General features: G+C 41.0%; 1 protein-coding gene across 2 annotated transcripts in view; it reads right to left on the bottom strand.

The window, feature by feature from the left end:
• The window catches only part of LOC128702502 (gamma-aminobutyric acid receptor-associated protein), a 40,035-nt gene that overhangs the window by 13,826 nt on the left and 9,915 nt on the right, over nucleotides 1-16,294 (bottom strand). For both annotated transcript variants that reach the window (XR_008409120.2, XM_053796770.2), the window contains exon 2: nucleotides 603-800. Coding sequence is in view for 1 of the 2 variants with exons in the window: in XM_053796770.2 (XP_053652745.1) it covers nucleotides 603-800 (198 nt within the window). In the remaining variant the exon portion in view is untranslated. The remainder of the gene's footprint in view (nucleotides 1-602; nucleotides 801-16,294) is intronic.

Raw genomic sequence — 16,294 nt, 5'->3', positions numbered from 1 at the left:
AAGCAAGTTTATAGATTATGAATATAGTTTCTTCTAAAAACTGCAAGTTACCCAGCCATTATGATTTAACCCTTAAACGGTCCAAACGTATATATACATACACGCGCGTAGCGCCCCAAACGTATATATACGTTTTCTTTGTCATTCATTCAACATTGCCACAATAAGCCTGAGTCACCTAGACATGAGAGAATGGGTGTGCACACTCACTGTTCCATATTAAAATAATTGGGGATGCCTGGGTACCATATGCTCTTTTTTCCTTTTAAAAGAAAAGATTGTTTTTTTCCTCAAAAAAGTTGGGGCGCTACGCGAGTGAACGTATATATACGTTTGGACCGTTTAAGGGTTAAGGAAAATTTAGTTTAGTAGTAAATAGGGAAATTTATTAAGAAAATTTTTACAAGATGAAATTAACTGACAAAGAATGAGAACATTACTAGGATAGCAATACACTAACATTAAGCCATAAAGTAACGTAAAGTCATAAAAAAACAGAACAAAGAGGCACAATACTGAGACTAACAATACACAAATGACCCACACTTAGAAAAACTTCATGTGAAAGTTATTTGAGAACACTAATGCAATTCATATCATACCTGATAGAGCGAGCCCATGGTAGCGGAGGTTGGAGGAATGACATTATTGACAAAGAAGAAGAGAGCATCCTCTGGTCGCAGGTGGATGCGCTTGCGGATTAAGAAATAGAACTGTCCGACAGTGAGGTCGCTAGGAACTAGATATTTTTTCTTATCCAAGTCACCAATGCGAGCTTTGGGAGCCTTCTCTACAATTACCTGCAGAAAGAAAAGTTGTGGATGAGTGAAACGAACTCCTGAGTAGTGTCATTGAAGCTGAAACCTTGTGTAGCTTTAAAAATAGGTTAGACAAGCACATGAGTGGGTGTGGGTGGGCAAGATGCATCTGCTTAGGCTGGGCCAGTAAGTCTGCTGCAGTACTCCTTTGTTATTAACCCCTTGAGGGTCCAAAGCCCCCAATCTGAAAACTGTCTACAGGGTAAAAAAAAATCCTTGTGAAAAGGTAGAGAAACTTTCTGGAGGTAATAAAGCAAAAGTACAAAATTTGATGGAAAATAAACGAAATTATGGCAGCCTCTCCTCACTTAACCCTTTGAGGGTTTTCGTCGTACTAGTACGTCTTACGCGTAGGGGTTTTTGTCGTACTAGTACGCATAAATTCTAGCGGCCTCAAATCTCACAGGAAAAGGCTGATAAGCCTAGATGTGAGAGAATGGGTCTGTGTGGTGGGTGTGCGCAGTAGGAAAAAAATCTGGGACCCAGTGGAGCATTGTGGGAATGCCATCATAGTACACAATTTCCACCGTGCCCTGTTTTAAGAAGTTCCTCACTCCTCGGCGAATTGGGACACTTTTGTTCCCCAGTGACAGTTCTAATACAGATGGAAGTGACAGTGAAGATGAGTTTCAAGGTTCTGGTGAGGTTTTGACCGAAACTAATGACCATAATATGGGTAATAGTGAGGAAAACCCAGACAACCCACAGCCTTCCACCTCTGGTGCTGGGCCGTCGTTCAGTTGTACCAGAATCAAAGAGGAAACTCCTATTTCCCAAAATCCCAGACTCAGATGTGAGCATTGGTGATGATAATGATAGTGATTATGAACTACAAGCTCTTCAAACTTGTTCCAAGAATGGAGGAGGAGGAGGAGGCAGAGGAGGAGGAGGCAGAGGAGGAGGAGGCAAGAGGAGGAGGAGGCAAGAGGAGGAGGAGGCAAGAGGAGGAGGAGGCAGAGGAGGAGGAGGAGGCAGAGGAGGAGGAGGAGGAGGAAGAAGAAGAGGAGGAGGAGGAGGAGGAGGAAGAAGAGGAGGAGGAGGAAGAGGAGGAGGAGGAAGAAGAATACGTAATGATAACAATAATACATAATAATAATACATAATAATAATAATACATAATAATAATAATAATAATAATAATAATAATAATAATACATAATAATAATAATAATAATAATAATAATAATACATAATAATAATAATAGGTAATAATAATAATATGTAATAATAAATGTTCACCCATGACAGTAACAAGATAAGGGGAGATAACATCTGATAAGTGCTGACGTTTGATGAGGGTAAATGAGGGTAGAGCTGATGCCAAATGATGAGATGAACATCGCCCTCCCTTTGTTTTTGCTGGTATACTAACATTTCTGTCTGTCTATTTGCCTGTCTGTCAAGCTCCCTGTCTATCCATCTAGCTCTGTCTCAGAGAGCCACAAGACTGCGTCATCACTTTTACTCACATCTTCAAGCAGAGTATAGCACTTTGTCTGGATTTCTTGGGTTATCCTAGGTAATTTATACTATGTATACTTGTATTTATGTGTACCTGTGAGACAGAGATAGATAGACAGATAGAAAGAGAGAGACAGATTGAAAGAGATAGAATGAGGGAGAAAGATAAAACACCATTGTGTATGACCCCATGTTTCAGAGTTCCACAAGCTGCAGAACTAATAGGAATATGTTCAGTGACTGTATATTGGTATATATATTATAGAACAATAATAATAAACAATGTTTTGTATTGTTTGTTTTTGTAAACAAGTTTTGTAAACAATATATTGATAATTATGTTTGTGTGCTTATTGTGTTGTATACAACGAGTGTATATATGTACATTGCACCTTACTTTGGTCTCACAGGCCACATAAGTTATGTGAAAAAATAAAATAGTGAAAAAAACAACAAACCTTCAAATACAAGTAAACTAAAGTTTACCGGGTGAGCGGCAGTCGCCGCTGTTGCCATACGCGGCTCATTTTCTGCAAACTTCATGCATCCATATCTCCGTAAGTATTGATGGTAAATTTTTTTTGTTTATCCTATAATGTTTAGAAAAAAAAACTCTATTTTTTCATAAGAAAAAATAATTTTTTTTTTTTTTGAAATTTGGCCGACCCTGAGAACGAGTTTCGGAGAGGGCCTGTCGACCCTCAAAGGGTTAACGAAAAAGTTCCGTTCCTAAGACTATGTCGTTAAATGAATTTCTTCAATTGAGGAGCATACTATAATGGTGGTGGGTTTGTGTCAACCATCTTTGATATTGTTTTTAATGTCACCTTTGTACCATTTATAACATTTCTGGTATATTTTTAAATGTTTATACAGTAGTGTACTGTATATTGAAAAACAATAGAGGAAATCAGCTCTAACATACATTTAGGTATAAATACTGGTCAGAGCCTGTTTTAAGTCCGAGGCGTCGGTAAACAAGTACACCTACCATCCGACTTACGACCTGCTCGACTTATGACTATTTTTATTATCACACTGGCCGATTCCCACCAAGGCAGGGTGGCCCGAAAAAGAAAAACTTTCACCATCATTCACTCCATCACTGTCTTGCCAGAAGGGTGCTTTACACTACAGTTTTTAAACTGCAACATTAACACCCCTCCTTCAGAGTGCAGGCACTGTACTTCCCATCTCCAGGACTCAAGTCCGGCCTGCCGGTTTCCCTGAACCCCTTCATAAATGTTACTTTGCTCACACTCCAACAGCACGTCAAGTATTAAAAACCATTTGTCTCCATTCACTCCTATCAAACACGCTCACGCATGCCTGCTGGAAGTCCAAGCCCCTCGCACACAAAACCTCCTTTACCCCCTCTCTCCAACCTTTCCTAGGCCGACCCCTACCCCGCCTTCCTTCCACTACAGACTGATACACTCTTGAAGTCATTCTGTTTCGCTCCATTCTCTCTACATGTCCGAACCACCTCAACAACCCTTCCTCAGCCCTCTGGACAACAGTTTTGGTAATCCCGCACCTCCTCCTAACTTCCAAACTACGAATTCTCTGCATTATATTCACACCACACATTGCCCTCAGACATGACATCTCCACTGCCTCCAGCCTTCTCCTCGCTGCAACATTCATCACCCATGCTTCACACCCATATAAGAGCGTTGGTAAAACTATACTCTCATACATTCCCCTCTTTGCCTCCAAGGACAAAGTTCTTTGTCTCCACAGACTCCTAAGTGCACCACTCACTCTTTTCCCCTCATCAATTCTATGATTCACCTCATCTTTCATAGACCCATCCGCTGACACGTCCACTCCCAAATATCTGAATACATTCACCTCCTCCATACTCTCTCCCTCCAATCTGATATTCAATCTTTCATCACCTAATCTTTTTGTTATCCTCATAACCTTACTCTTTCCTGTATTCACCTTTAATTTTCTTCTTTTGCACACCCTACCAAATTCATCCACCAATCTCTGCAACTTCTCTTCAGAATCTCCCAAGAGCACAGTGTCATCAGCAAAGAGCAGCTGTGACAACTCCCACTTTGTGTGTGATTCTTTATCTTTTAACTCCACGCCTCTTGCCAAGACCCTCGCATTTACTTCTCTTACAACCCCATCTATAAATATATTAAACAACCACGGTGACATCACACATCCTTGTCTAAGGCCTACTTTTACTGGGAAATAATTTCCCTCTTTCCTACATACTCTAACTTGAGCCTCACTATCCTCGTAAAAACTCTTCACTGCTTTCAGTAACCTACCTCCTACACCATACACTTGCAACATCTGCCACATTGCCCCCCTATCCACCCTGTCATACGCCTTTTCCAAATCCATAAATGCCACAAAGACCTCTTTAGCCTTATCTAAATACTGTTCACTTATATGTTTCACTGTAAACACCTGGTCCACACACCCCCTACCTTTCCTAAAGCCTCCTTGTTCATCTGCTATCCTATTCTCCGTCTTACTCTTAATTCTTTCAATAATAACTCTACCATACACTTTACCAGGTATACTCAGCAGACTTATCCCCCTATAATTTTTGCACTCTCTTTTATCCCCTTTGCCTTTATACAAAGGAACTATGCATGCTCTCTGCCAATCCCTAGGTACCTTACCCTCTTCCATACATTTATTAAATAATTGCACCAACCACTCCAAAACTATATCCCCACCTGCTTTTAACATTTCTATCTTTATCCCATCAATCCCGGCTGCCTTACCCCCTTTCATTTTACCTACTGCCTCACGAACTTCCCCCACACTCACAACTGGCTCTTCCTCACTCCTACAAGATGTTATTCCTCCTTGTCCTATACACGAAATCACAGCTTCCCTATCTTCATCAACATTTAACAATTCCTCAAAATATTCCCTCCATCTTCCCAATACCTCTAACTCTCCATTTAATAACTCTCCTCTCCTATTTTTAACTGACAAATCCATTTGTTCTCTAGGCTTTCTTAACTTGTTAATCTCACTCCAAAACTTTTTCTTATTTTCAACAAAATTTGTTGATAACATCTCACCCACTCTCTCATTTGCTCTCTTTTTACATTGCTTCACCACTCTCTTAACCTCTCTCTTTTTCTCCATATACTCTTCCCTCCTTGCATCACTTCTACTTTGTAAAAACTTCTCATATGCTAACTTTTTCTCCCTTACTACTCTCTTTACATCATCATTCCACCAATCGCTCCTCTTCCCTCCCGCACCCACTTTCCTGTAACCACAAACTTCTGCTGAACACTAACACTACATTTTTAAACCTACCCCATACCTCTTCGACCCCATTGCCTATGCTCTCATTAGCCCATCTATCCTCCAATAGCTGTTTATATCTTACCCTAATGCCTCCTCTTTTAGTTTATAAACCTTCACCTCTCTCTTCCCTGATGCTTCTATTCTCCTTGTATCCCATCTACCTTTTACTCTCAGTGTAGCTACAACTAGAAAGTGACTTCCACTGGGGAATCCCGCCTACCTGTGACTGCCCTCGTCTGCTGCCCGTCCCTATCCACTGACGCCTATATAACTGCCAGTCTTGTCTTTGCTCCAGATTCTCCTCCACCACGATGCTGTGAACACTAACTCCAAGGCCGAGGGACTGATTACCTCATCTTTTGTATATAGTTCTACTGTCTTCCTATTATGTCCTAGAATCTGTATTGATAAAGCCACTGGATGGCGAAACGTCTACAATAAAGATATCCAGATGTTGCACATGTGTCTTAACTTTCAACTAGAAAGTGATCTGATATCTGTGGCCCCTCTATAAACATTTACATCCTGAAGTCTACTCAACAGTCTTATCTACCAATACATAATCCAACAAACTACTGTCATTTCGCCCTACATCATATCTTGTATACTTATTTATCCTCTTTTTCATAAAATATGTATTACCTATAACTAAACCCCTTTCTATACAAAGTTCAATCAAAGGGCTCCCATTATCATTTACACCTGGCACCCCAAACTTACCTACCACACCCTCTCTAAAAGTTTCTCCTACTTTAGCATTCAGGTCCCCTACCACAATTACTCTCTCACTTGGTTCAAAGGCTCCTATACATTCACTTAACATCTCCCAAAATCTCTCTCTCTCCTCTGCATTCCTCTCTTCTCCAGGTGCATACACGCTTATTATGACCCACTTCTCGCATCCAACCTTTACTTTAATCCACATAATTCTTGAATTTACACATTCATATTCTCTTTTCTCCTTCCATAACTGATCATTTAACATAACTGCTACCCCTTCCTTTGCTCTAACTCTCTCAGATACTCCAGATTTAATCCCATTTATTTCCCCCCACTGAAACTCCCCTACCCCCTTCAGCTTTGTTTCGCTTAGGGCCAGGACATCCAACTTCTTTTCATTCATAACATCAGCAATCATCTGTTTTTTGTCATCCGCACTACATCCACACACATTTAAGCATCCCAGTTTTATAAAGTTTTTCTTCTTCTCTTTTTTAGTAAATGTCTACAGGAGAAGGGGTTACTAGCCCATTGCTCCCGGCATTTTAGTCGCCTCATACGACACGCATGGCTTACGGAGGAAAGATTCTTTTCCACTTCCCCATGGACAATAGAAGAAATAAAGAAGATCAAAAATGTGATGATATTCAGTAGTAAAGTTCGACTTACGACCATTTCGACTTATGACCGGTTTCTCGGAACCAAGCTCGGTCGTAAGTCGGATGGTAGGTGTACGTTGCTAAGTGAGGAGACGCTATACACAAATTACAGGTCCCAATTATATTTTCAGAAATGCTGTAGTACAGTAGACCCTCTGATATCGGCCGTTCCGGATACAGGCCAAATCAGATTTCGGTTGCTTTTTTGGCCGAAATTCTACCCTGGATTTCGGCTGGCAACTCTGAAACCGGCTGTATTGGACGCGTAATAATAATCACTCTTGGTCACACTGAATGTTTTATTTTAGGTTAATATAGGTGTTTTCATTAATCCCTCTTGACATTTTCTTCAAAATTATACAAGAAACACGTTACATAGCATATAAACGTGCAATCTTTAAATGCTAGGGAGTGGTGAGTAACAGTGAATCAAGGAGGGTGGAGGGTAAATATTACATTTTTTATAATACAGAGAACTGAATTTGGCATTTGGTCCAGTAGCTGCCCTTCATACACGTTTGTTGACAATTCTCAGCATGAATTATTCGTTACTTCTCCCTTTGTTTATGATGGCATCTAAAAGTAGTTGTTAAAAACAATTACACTCGGTGAACATATGTCGTCGGTACTAATATGACTGTGTAATGTAGCCCGGGAGGGGGGGGGGGGCTACCTACACCGACTTCCTACAAATAAATACTACTCGCCTCTTGATCTACATTAAGACTACAAATATTTCAAGGCAAGTAATGAATGTACAGTGGACCCCCGCATAACGATCACCTCCGAATGCAACCAATTATGTAAGTGTATTTATGTAAGTGCGTTTGTACGTGTATGTTTGGGGTTCTGAAATGGACTAATCTACTTCACAATATTCCTTATGGTAACAAATTCGGTCAGTACTGGCACCTGAACATACTTCTGGAGTGAAAAAATATCGTTAACCGGGGGTCCACTGTACTGTGGCAGTAAATGACAGAAGGGAAGTAACCCTAGAGAGGGCTTTGATATCTGAAGTCCTTATGGAAGGGATTCCCAACTACCTCTCTCCTTCAATACGTCAACAAGTCTTTTCAACGAAAGGTACGTAATGTTCATTTATCATTAATGTTAGTGCTTTATATTTCTTTGTTTTTTGTATGTAAAACTATAATCAATCTTTAAAAAATGTATTTTTGTTAATATTAGTTGTAGCTACACTGAGAGTAAAAGGTAGATGGGATACAAGGAGAATAGAAGCATCAGGGAAGAGAGAGGTGAAGGTTTATAAACTAAAAGAGGAGGCAGTTAGGGTAAGATATAAACAGCTATTGGAGGATAGATGGGCTAATGAGAGCATAGGCAATGGGGTCGAAGAGGTATGGGGTAGGTTTAAAAATGTAGTGTTAGAGTGTTCAGCAGAAGTTTGTGGTTACAGGAAAGTGGGTGCAGGAGGGAAGAGGAGCGATTGGTGGAATGATGATGTAAAGAGAGTAGTAAGGGAGAAAAAGTTAGCATATGAGAAGTTTTTACAAAGTAGAAGTGATGCAAGGAGGGAAGAGTATATGGAGAAAAAGAGAGAAGTTAAGAGAGTGGTGAAGCAATGTAAAAAGAGAGCAAATGAGAGAGTGGGTGAGATGTTATCAACAAATTTTGTTGAAAATAAGAAAAAGTTTTGGAGTGAGATTAACAAGTTAAGAAAGCCTAGAGAACAAATGGATTTGACAGTTAAAAATAGGAGAGGAGAGTTATTAAATGGAGAGTTAGAGGTATTGGGAAGATGGAGGGAATATTTTGAGGAATTGTTAAATGTTGATGAAGATAGGGAAGCTGTGATTTCGTGTATAGGGCAAGGAGGAATAACATCTTGTAGGAGTGAGGAAGAGCCAGTTGTGAGTGTGGGGGAAGTTCGTGAGGCAGTAGGTAAAATGAAAGGGGGTAAGGCAGCCGGGATTGATGGGATAAAGATAGAAATGTTAAAAGCAGGTGGGGATATAGTTTTGGAGTGGTTGGTGCAATTATTTAATAAATGTATGGAAGAGGGTAAGGTACCTAGGGATTGGCAGAGAGCATGCATAGTTCCTTTGTATAAAGGCAAAGGGGATAAAAGAGATTGCAAAAATTATAGGGGGATAAGTCTGTTGAGTGTACCTGGTAAAGTGTATGGTAGAGTTATAATTGAAAGAATTAAGAGTAAGACGGAGAATAGGATAGCAGATGAACAAGGAGGCTTTAGGAAAGGTAGGGGGTGTGTGGACCAGGTGTTTACAGTGAAACATATAAGTGAACAGTATTTAGATAAGGCTAAAGAGGTCTTTGTGGCATTTATGGATTTGGAAAAGGCGTATGACAAGGTGGATAGGGGGGCAATGTGGCAGATGTTGCAAGTGTATGGTGTAGGAGGTAGGTTACTGAAAGCAGTGAAGAGTTTTTACGAGGATAGTGAGGCTCAAGTTAGAGTATGTAGGAAAGAGGGAAATTTTTTCCCAGTAAAAGTAGGCCTTAGACAAGGATGTGTGATGTCACCGTGGTTGTTTAATATATTTATAGATGGGGTTGTAAGAGAAGTAAATGCGAGGGTCTTGGCAAGAGGCGTGGAGTTAAAAGATAAAGAATCACACACAAAGTGGGAGTTGTCACAGCTGCTCTTTGCTGATGACACTGTGCTCTTGGGAGATTCTGAAGAGAAGTTGCAGAGATTGGTGGATGAATTTGGTAGGGTGTGCAAGAGAAGAAAATTAAAGGTGAATACAGGAAAGAGTAAGGTTATGAGGATAACAAAAAGATTAGGTGATGAAAGATTGAATATCAGATTGGAGGGAGAGAGTATGGAGGAGGTGAACGTATTCAGATATTTGGGAGTGGACGTGTCAGCGGACGGGTCTATGAAAGATGAGGTGAATCATAGAATTGATGAGGGAAAAAGAGTGAGTGGTGCACTTAGGAGTCTGTGGAGACAAAGAACTTTGTCCTTGGAGGCAAAGAGGGGAATGTATGAGAGTATAGTTTTACCAACGCTTTTATATGGGTGTGAAGCATGGGTGATGAATGTTGCAGCGAGGAGAAGGCTGGAGGCAGTGGAGATGTCATGTCTGAGGGCAATGTGTGGTGTGAATATAATGCAGAGAATTCGTAGTTTGGAAGTTAGGAGGAGGTGCGGGATTACCAAAACTGTTGTCCAGAGGGCTGAGGAAGGGTTGTTGAGGTGGTTCGGACATGTAGAGAGAATGGAGCGAAACAGAATGACTTCAAGAGTGTATCAGTCTGTAGTGGAAGGAAGGCGGGGTAGGGGTCGGCCTAGGAAGGGTTGGAGGGAGGGGGTAAAGGAGGTTTTGTGTGCGAGGGGCTTGGACTTCCAGCAGGCATGCGTGAGCGTGTTTGATAGGAGTGAATGGAGACAAATGGTTTTTAATACTTGACGTGCTGTTGGAGTGTGAGCAAAGTAACATTTATGAAGGGATTCAGGGAAACCGGCAGGCCGGACTTGAGTCCTGGAGATGGGAAGTACAGTGCCTGCACTCTGAAGGAGGGGTGTTAATGTCGCAGTTTAAAAACTGTAGTGTAAAGCACCCTTCTGGCAAGACAGTGATGGAGTGAATGATGGTGAAAGTTTTTCTTTTTCGGGCCACCCTGCCTTGGTGGGAATCGGCCGGTGTGATAATAATAAAAATAATAATAAAATTTTTGGGGTGTCTGGAATGAATTAATTGTATTTCGTTAATTATGGGAAATATTGCTTCGGTTTTCGGATTTAGGCTGACCTCCTGGAACAGATTATGGCTGATAACTGGGGGTCCACTGTACATGAAACTCCCTGAAGCAGTGACTGACGTCACTACACTGATGACGGTGCAGTCACTCAGCGCTGCTGATGGTGCACTGCTCCCAGTGAACCATGGCATACATTTTCTATTTCTTCTTCTTGTTGTTCAACCAACCATCTCCACTGTCTCATGAACCAACAGGTATTACACGCTGCAGAATCACATCTGAACAAGAGGAAATGCGTACTACTTGCCAGTTATGCTTGTGCTTTATATCTACGAGCACAGTACAGGTCTTCCATCACAAATCCGGCATCATTGGGACCTGTAGTGTGCCGGATTACAGAGTGGTTAGGTTAAAATTCACTTAATAAAATTAACCAACTTGACTTGCACGAAGTTCATTGAATATCAGCAAAAATCGAACATTTCCGCTACTTTGAGCTCAATTTCAAGGTACTTTGTCATGAAAGCAATCAAAATCATGTGTTTGTAATATATCTTCCATTCTATCAAACGAGACCAAAAAAAACGAGAATATAAGCATAAAAACCATACGAAAATATACCACAAAGAGGCGGCTAATGGCTGAGAAGTGAACTCCCTTATTTATTACTCAGTTTATTTTTATTTTTGGTGTATGTTAAGAAGCATCTTTCCATCATACGTTGCCCAAATTTCAATGAGATAGCCCAAACTAAGAAAAAAAATTTTTTTTACCAAAAACCATGTATGGCAAGTGCAAGCCAGGTACTGGAAATAAGTCACTTTCACTTTTCTGGGTTATCCCAGGTTCTCTATACATATGATATGTATGATAATCTATGTAACTATTTGTGTATACCTGAATAAACTTGCTTATTTACTTACTTCTAGTCTGTCGACTGGGTACAAGAAACCGCCCAGTCACTTATTTCAACTACCCAATAAAGTGGTCAGAAATTGGCAATTTGGCCAATTTCACACAAATTTCAACAGATGCCAATTTCAAAATAGGACCCAGAATAAACAATGCAGACATTCCTGGCACTAAAATAACATTCTGTTCATTAGTCACAGCTCTAGGTCCCTCTTATATTACTTTTGCTTACCATTTGAAATTTTTATATATACAGTGGACCCCCGGTTAACGATATTTTTTCACTCCAGAAGTATGTTCAGGTGCCAGTACTGACCGAATTTGTTCCCATAAGGAATATTGTGAAGTAGATTAGTCCATTTCAGACCCCCAAACATACACATACAAACGCACTTACATAAATACACTTGCATAATTGTTCGCATTCGGAGGTAATCGTTATGCGGGGGTCCACTATATATAAAAAAAAAAAAAAAAAAAAAAAAAAAAAAAAAAAGATTTACTGTTATGTAGACTACTGCATTATTGTAATAATTTTATAAATAATGTCAATCCATTCTTGACTCTGTACTGGAATTTAGACTGGCAGGCGTCAGACAGGTATTGGACGGTGACGTCATTTGTTTACTCTTGAGCTTTGCTAAAGAATAGAACATTTTCGCTACTGTGAGCGCAATTTCAAGGTACTTCTCGTTATGAAAGTAATCAAAATCATATCTATTTCTGTAATATATCTTCCATTCTATCAAATGAGACCAAAAACACAAGAATATAACCATAAAAACCATACGAAAATATACTGCTAAGCAGATGGTAATGACCGAGAAGTGAACTCCGCTATTTATGGTCCGATTTCTTTCAATTTTGGTGTACGTTAAGAAGTATCTTCCCATCATACACTGCCCAAGTTTCAATAAGATAACGCAACAATTGAGAAAATATTAATAATATTTATTTACTACACGTAAATGTATATGGTATACAGACACAGCTGGCAATCAGTGACACTACTATATCGAAAGCCGCTTGTTATGCAGAGTATTTCAAGCAAATTAGGTCAGTGTCCCAGGATGCGACCCACACCAGTCGACTAACACCCAGGTACCAATTTACTGATGGGTGAACATAGACAAGAAGTGTAAAGAAACACACCCAATGTTTCTACCCTGGCTGGGAATTGAATATTTACCAAATATCATATATGGCTAATCCAAGCCAGGTACTAGAAGCAAGCCACGTTGTCTGACATTTTTGGTTTATTCTAGGTTCTCTACACATGCTGCTATGAGTGATAATCTATATAGAGAAAATAGCTTTTTGTTTCAGTTTTATGGTGCAGTAAGAGTGTATATCACAGTTAACCCTGTGCTACACTCCATTTTCTCTAACATAAGCCCCCAAGACAGGGATAGGAGAATGGTACTTGTATCCCATGTCCTTCATATTACCGTTGAACTGCTCGGTATTATGCCAAATATTATTCATTCTGGAGTATTTAACACGTTTTATGTTATTTATATTGTTTATTATGTCATATTAGATCAATTGTGATAGGCAATAAGCTGTAGTGTTGATATTAGCGTAATAATAAAGCATATTCCCCTGCATCACGAGACTGAGCTCATGGCAACCAACAGTGGCTTCAAAGCCACCTTATCTTTAATGGATAATGTACTGTGTAGGTGCTTTACACAACGAAAACTTTTATTCATGGGAACCATGGCTAGGGCTAAAAGTAAGCAGGTTATAACAATAAATAAGAACATAAGAAAGGAGGTATACTGCAGCAGGCCTGTTGGCCCACACTACTGTTGGAACGCTAACAAAACATTTGCCCAACCCAGTTTTCAATGCTACTTATGCAGCAAGTAGCGCCACCAAACAGTACCAGCAGGTTGGTGTGGTGACCCCGGAAATTTGAAATTACATGTATACTAGCCGAAATTAGTGCCGAATAACTGAAGGAACCGAATAACTGATTGCCAGATTTGTGATGGCGGACCTGTATACCACTTTGGCTTTTTTTTTTTTTTTTTTTTTTTTTTTTTTTTTTTTTTTTTTTTTTTTTTTTTTTTGGGGTTATCCTAGGTACTTTACACTGATACAGTGGAACCTCAAATATCGAACTTTCTTCAGTCCAGAAGGCTGTCCAAGTGCCGTTACCGAACGAATTTATTCCCATCAGGAATAATGTAAATTAGATTAGTCCACTTCAAACCCTCAAAAATACACTTACATAATTGGTCGAGTTGGGAGCAGTTCGATTTTTGAGGTTCCACTGTAATTGTATATGTGTGTACCTCTGTCCCTAAATAAACTTAGTTCTTGATTCTGGTGCATAAGAGAAGAAAGAAAAGAAAAAAAAAAAAAAAAAAAAAAAAAAAAAAAAAAAAAAAAAAAAAAAAAAAAAAAAAAAAAGAGGAGACAGAAAAGAAGAGAGCTAACCAGCCAGCCGAACATTTATTACACATACTGCAGAATTGTCTACTTAGGGCACAGGACATTTTGGCAGGATGACACTACCAGTGGTATCAAAACAAAGTATGTGGCACAAATGTTGCAGAGATTACCATCAAGGTTACCGATACCTTCGACACTCGTGGCCACATCCATCTCAAAGCCACAAAACTCAGGGTCAACATCACTTTTCCTCGTAAGAGGAGTGCGTTATATGACATGGCACTAGCGAATCCCTGGGTTTGTTGTACTGTCACACACACAAACACACACACACACACACACAACACACACACACACACACACACACACACACACACACACACACACACACACACACACACACACACACACACACACACACACACACACACACACACACACACACACACACACACACACACACACACACACACACACACACACACACACACACACACACACACACACACACACACACACACACACACACACACACACACACACACACACACACACACACACACACACACACACACAAACACACACACACACACACACACACACACACACACACACACACACACACACACACACACACACACACACACACACACACACACACACACACACACACACACACACACACACACACACACACACACACACACACACACACACACACATGACGGAAGGAATAGACTCTGAGGTGTCCCTGTTTGCAGATGACGTGAAGTTGATGAGAAGAATACACTCGATCGAAGACCAGGCAGAACTACAAAGGGATCTGGACAGGCTGCAGACCTGGTCCAGCAATTGGCTCCTGGAGTTCAATCCCACCAAGTGCAAAGTCATGAAGATTGGGGAAGGGCAAAGAAGGCCGCAGACGGAGTACAGTCTAGGGGGTCAGAGACTACAAACCTCACTCAAGGAAAAAGATCTTGGGGTGAGTATAACACCAGGCACATCTCCTGAAGCGCACATCAACCAAATAACTGCTGCAGCATATGGGCGCCTAGCAAACCTCAGAACAGCATTCCGACATCTTAATAAGGAATCGTTCAGGACCCTGTACACCGTATACGTTAGGCCCATATTGGAGTATGCGGCACCAGTTTGGAACCCACACCTAGCCAAGCACGTAAAGAAACTAGAGAAAGTGCAAAGGTTTGCAACAAGACTAGTCCCAGAGCTAAGAGGTATGTCCTACGAGGAGAGGTTAAGGGAAATCAACCTGACGACACTGGAGGACAGGAGAGATAGGGGGGACATGATAACGACATACAAAATACTGAGAGGAATTGACAAGGTGGACAAAGACAGGATGTTCCAGAGATTGGACACAGTAACAAGGGGACACAGTTGGAAGCTGAAGACACAGATGAATCACAGGGATGTTAGGAAGTATTTCTTCAGCCACAGAGTAGTCAGTAAGTGGAATAGTTTGGGAAGCGATGTAGTGGAGGCAGGATCCATACATAGCTTTAAGCAGAGGTATGATAAAGCTCACGGCTCAGGGAGAGTGACCTAGTAGCGATCAGTGAAGAGGCGGGGCCAGGAGCTCGGACTCGACCCCCGCAACCTCAACTAGGTGAGTACAACTAGGTGAGTACACACACACACACACACACACACACACACACACACACACACACACACACACACACACACACACACACACACACACACACACACACACACACACACACACACACACACACACACACACACACACACACACACACACACACACACACACACACACACACACACACACACACACACACACACACACACACACACACACACACACACACACACACACACACACACACACACACACACACACACACACACACACACACACACACACACACACACACACACACACACACACACACACACACACACACACACACACACACACACACACACACACACACACACACACACACACACACACACACACACACACACACACACACACACACACACACACACACACACACACACACACACACACACACACACACACACACACACACACACACACACACACACACACACACACACACACACACACACACACACACACACACACACACACACACACACACACACACACACACACACACACACACACACACACACACACACACACACACACACACACACACACACACACACACACACACACACACACACACACACACACACACACACACACACACACACACACACACACACACACACACACACACACACACACACACACACACACACACACACACACACACACAC

The sequence above is a fragment of the Cherax quadricarinatus genome, chromosome 98 (genome assembly GCF_038502225.1).
Source record: "Cherax quadricarinatus isolate ZL_2023a chromosome 98, ASM3850222v1, whole genome shotgun sequence".
NCBI lineage: Eukaryota > Metazoa > Arthropoda > Malacostraca > Decapoda > Parastacidae > Cherax > Cherax quadricarinatus.
This window is presented reverse-complemented; position numbering and strand designations above follow the sequence as displayed.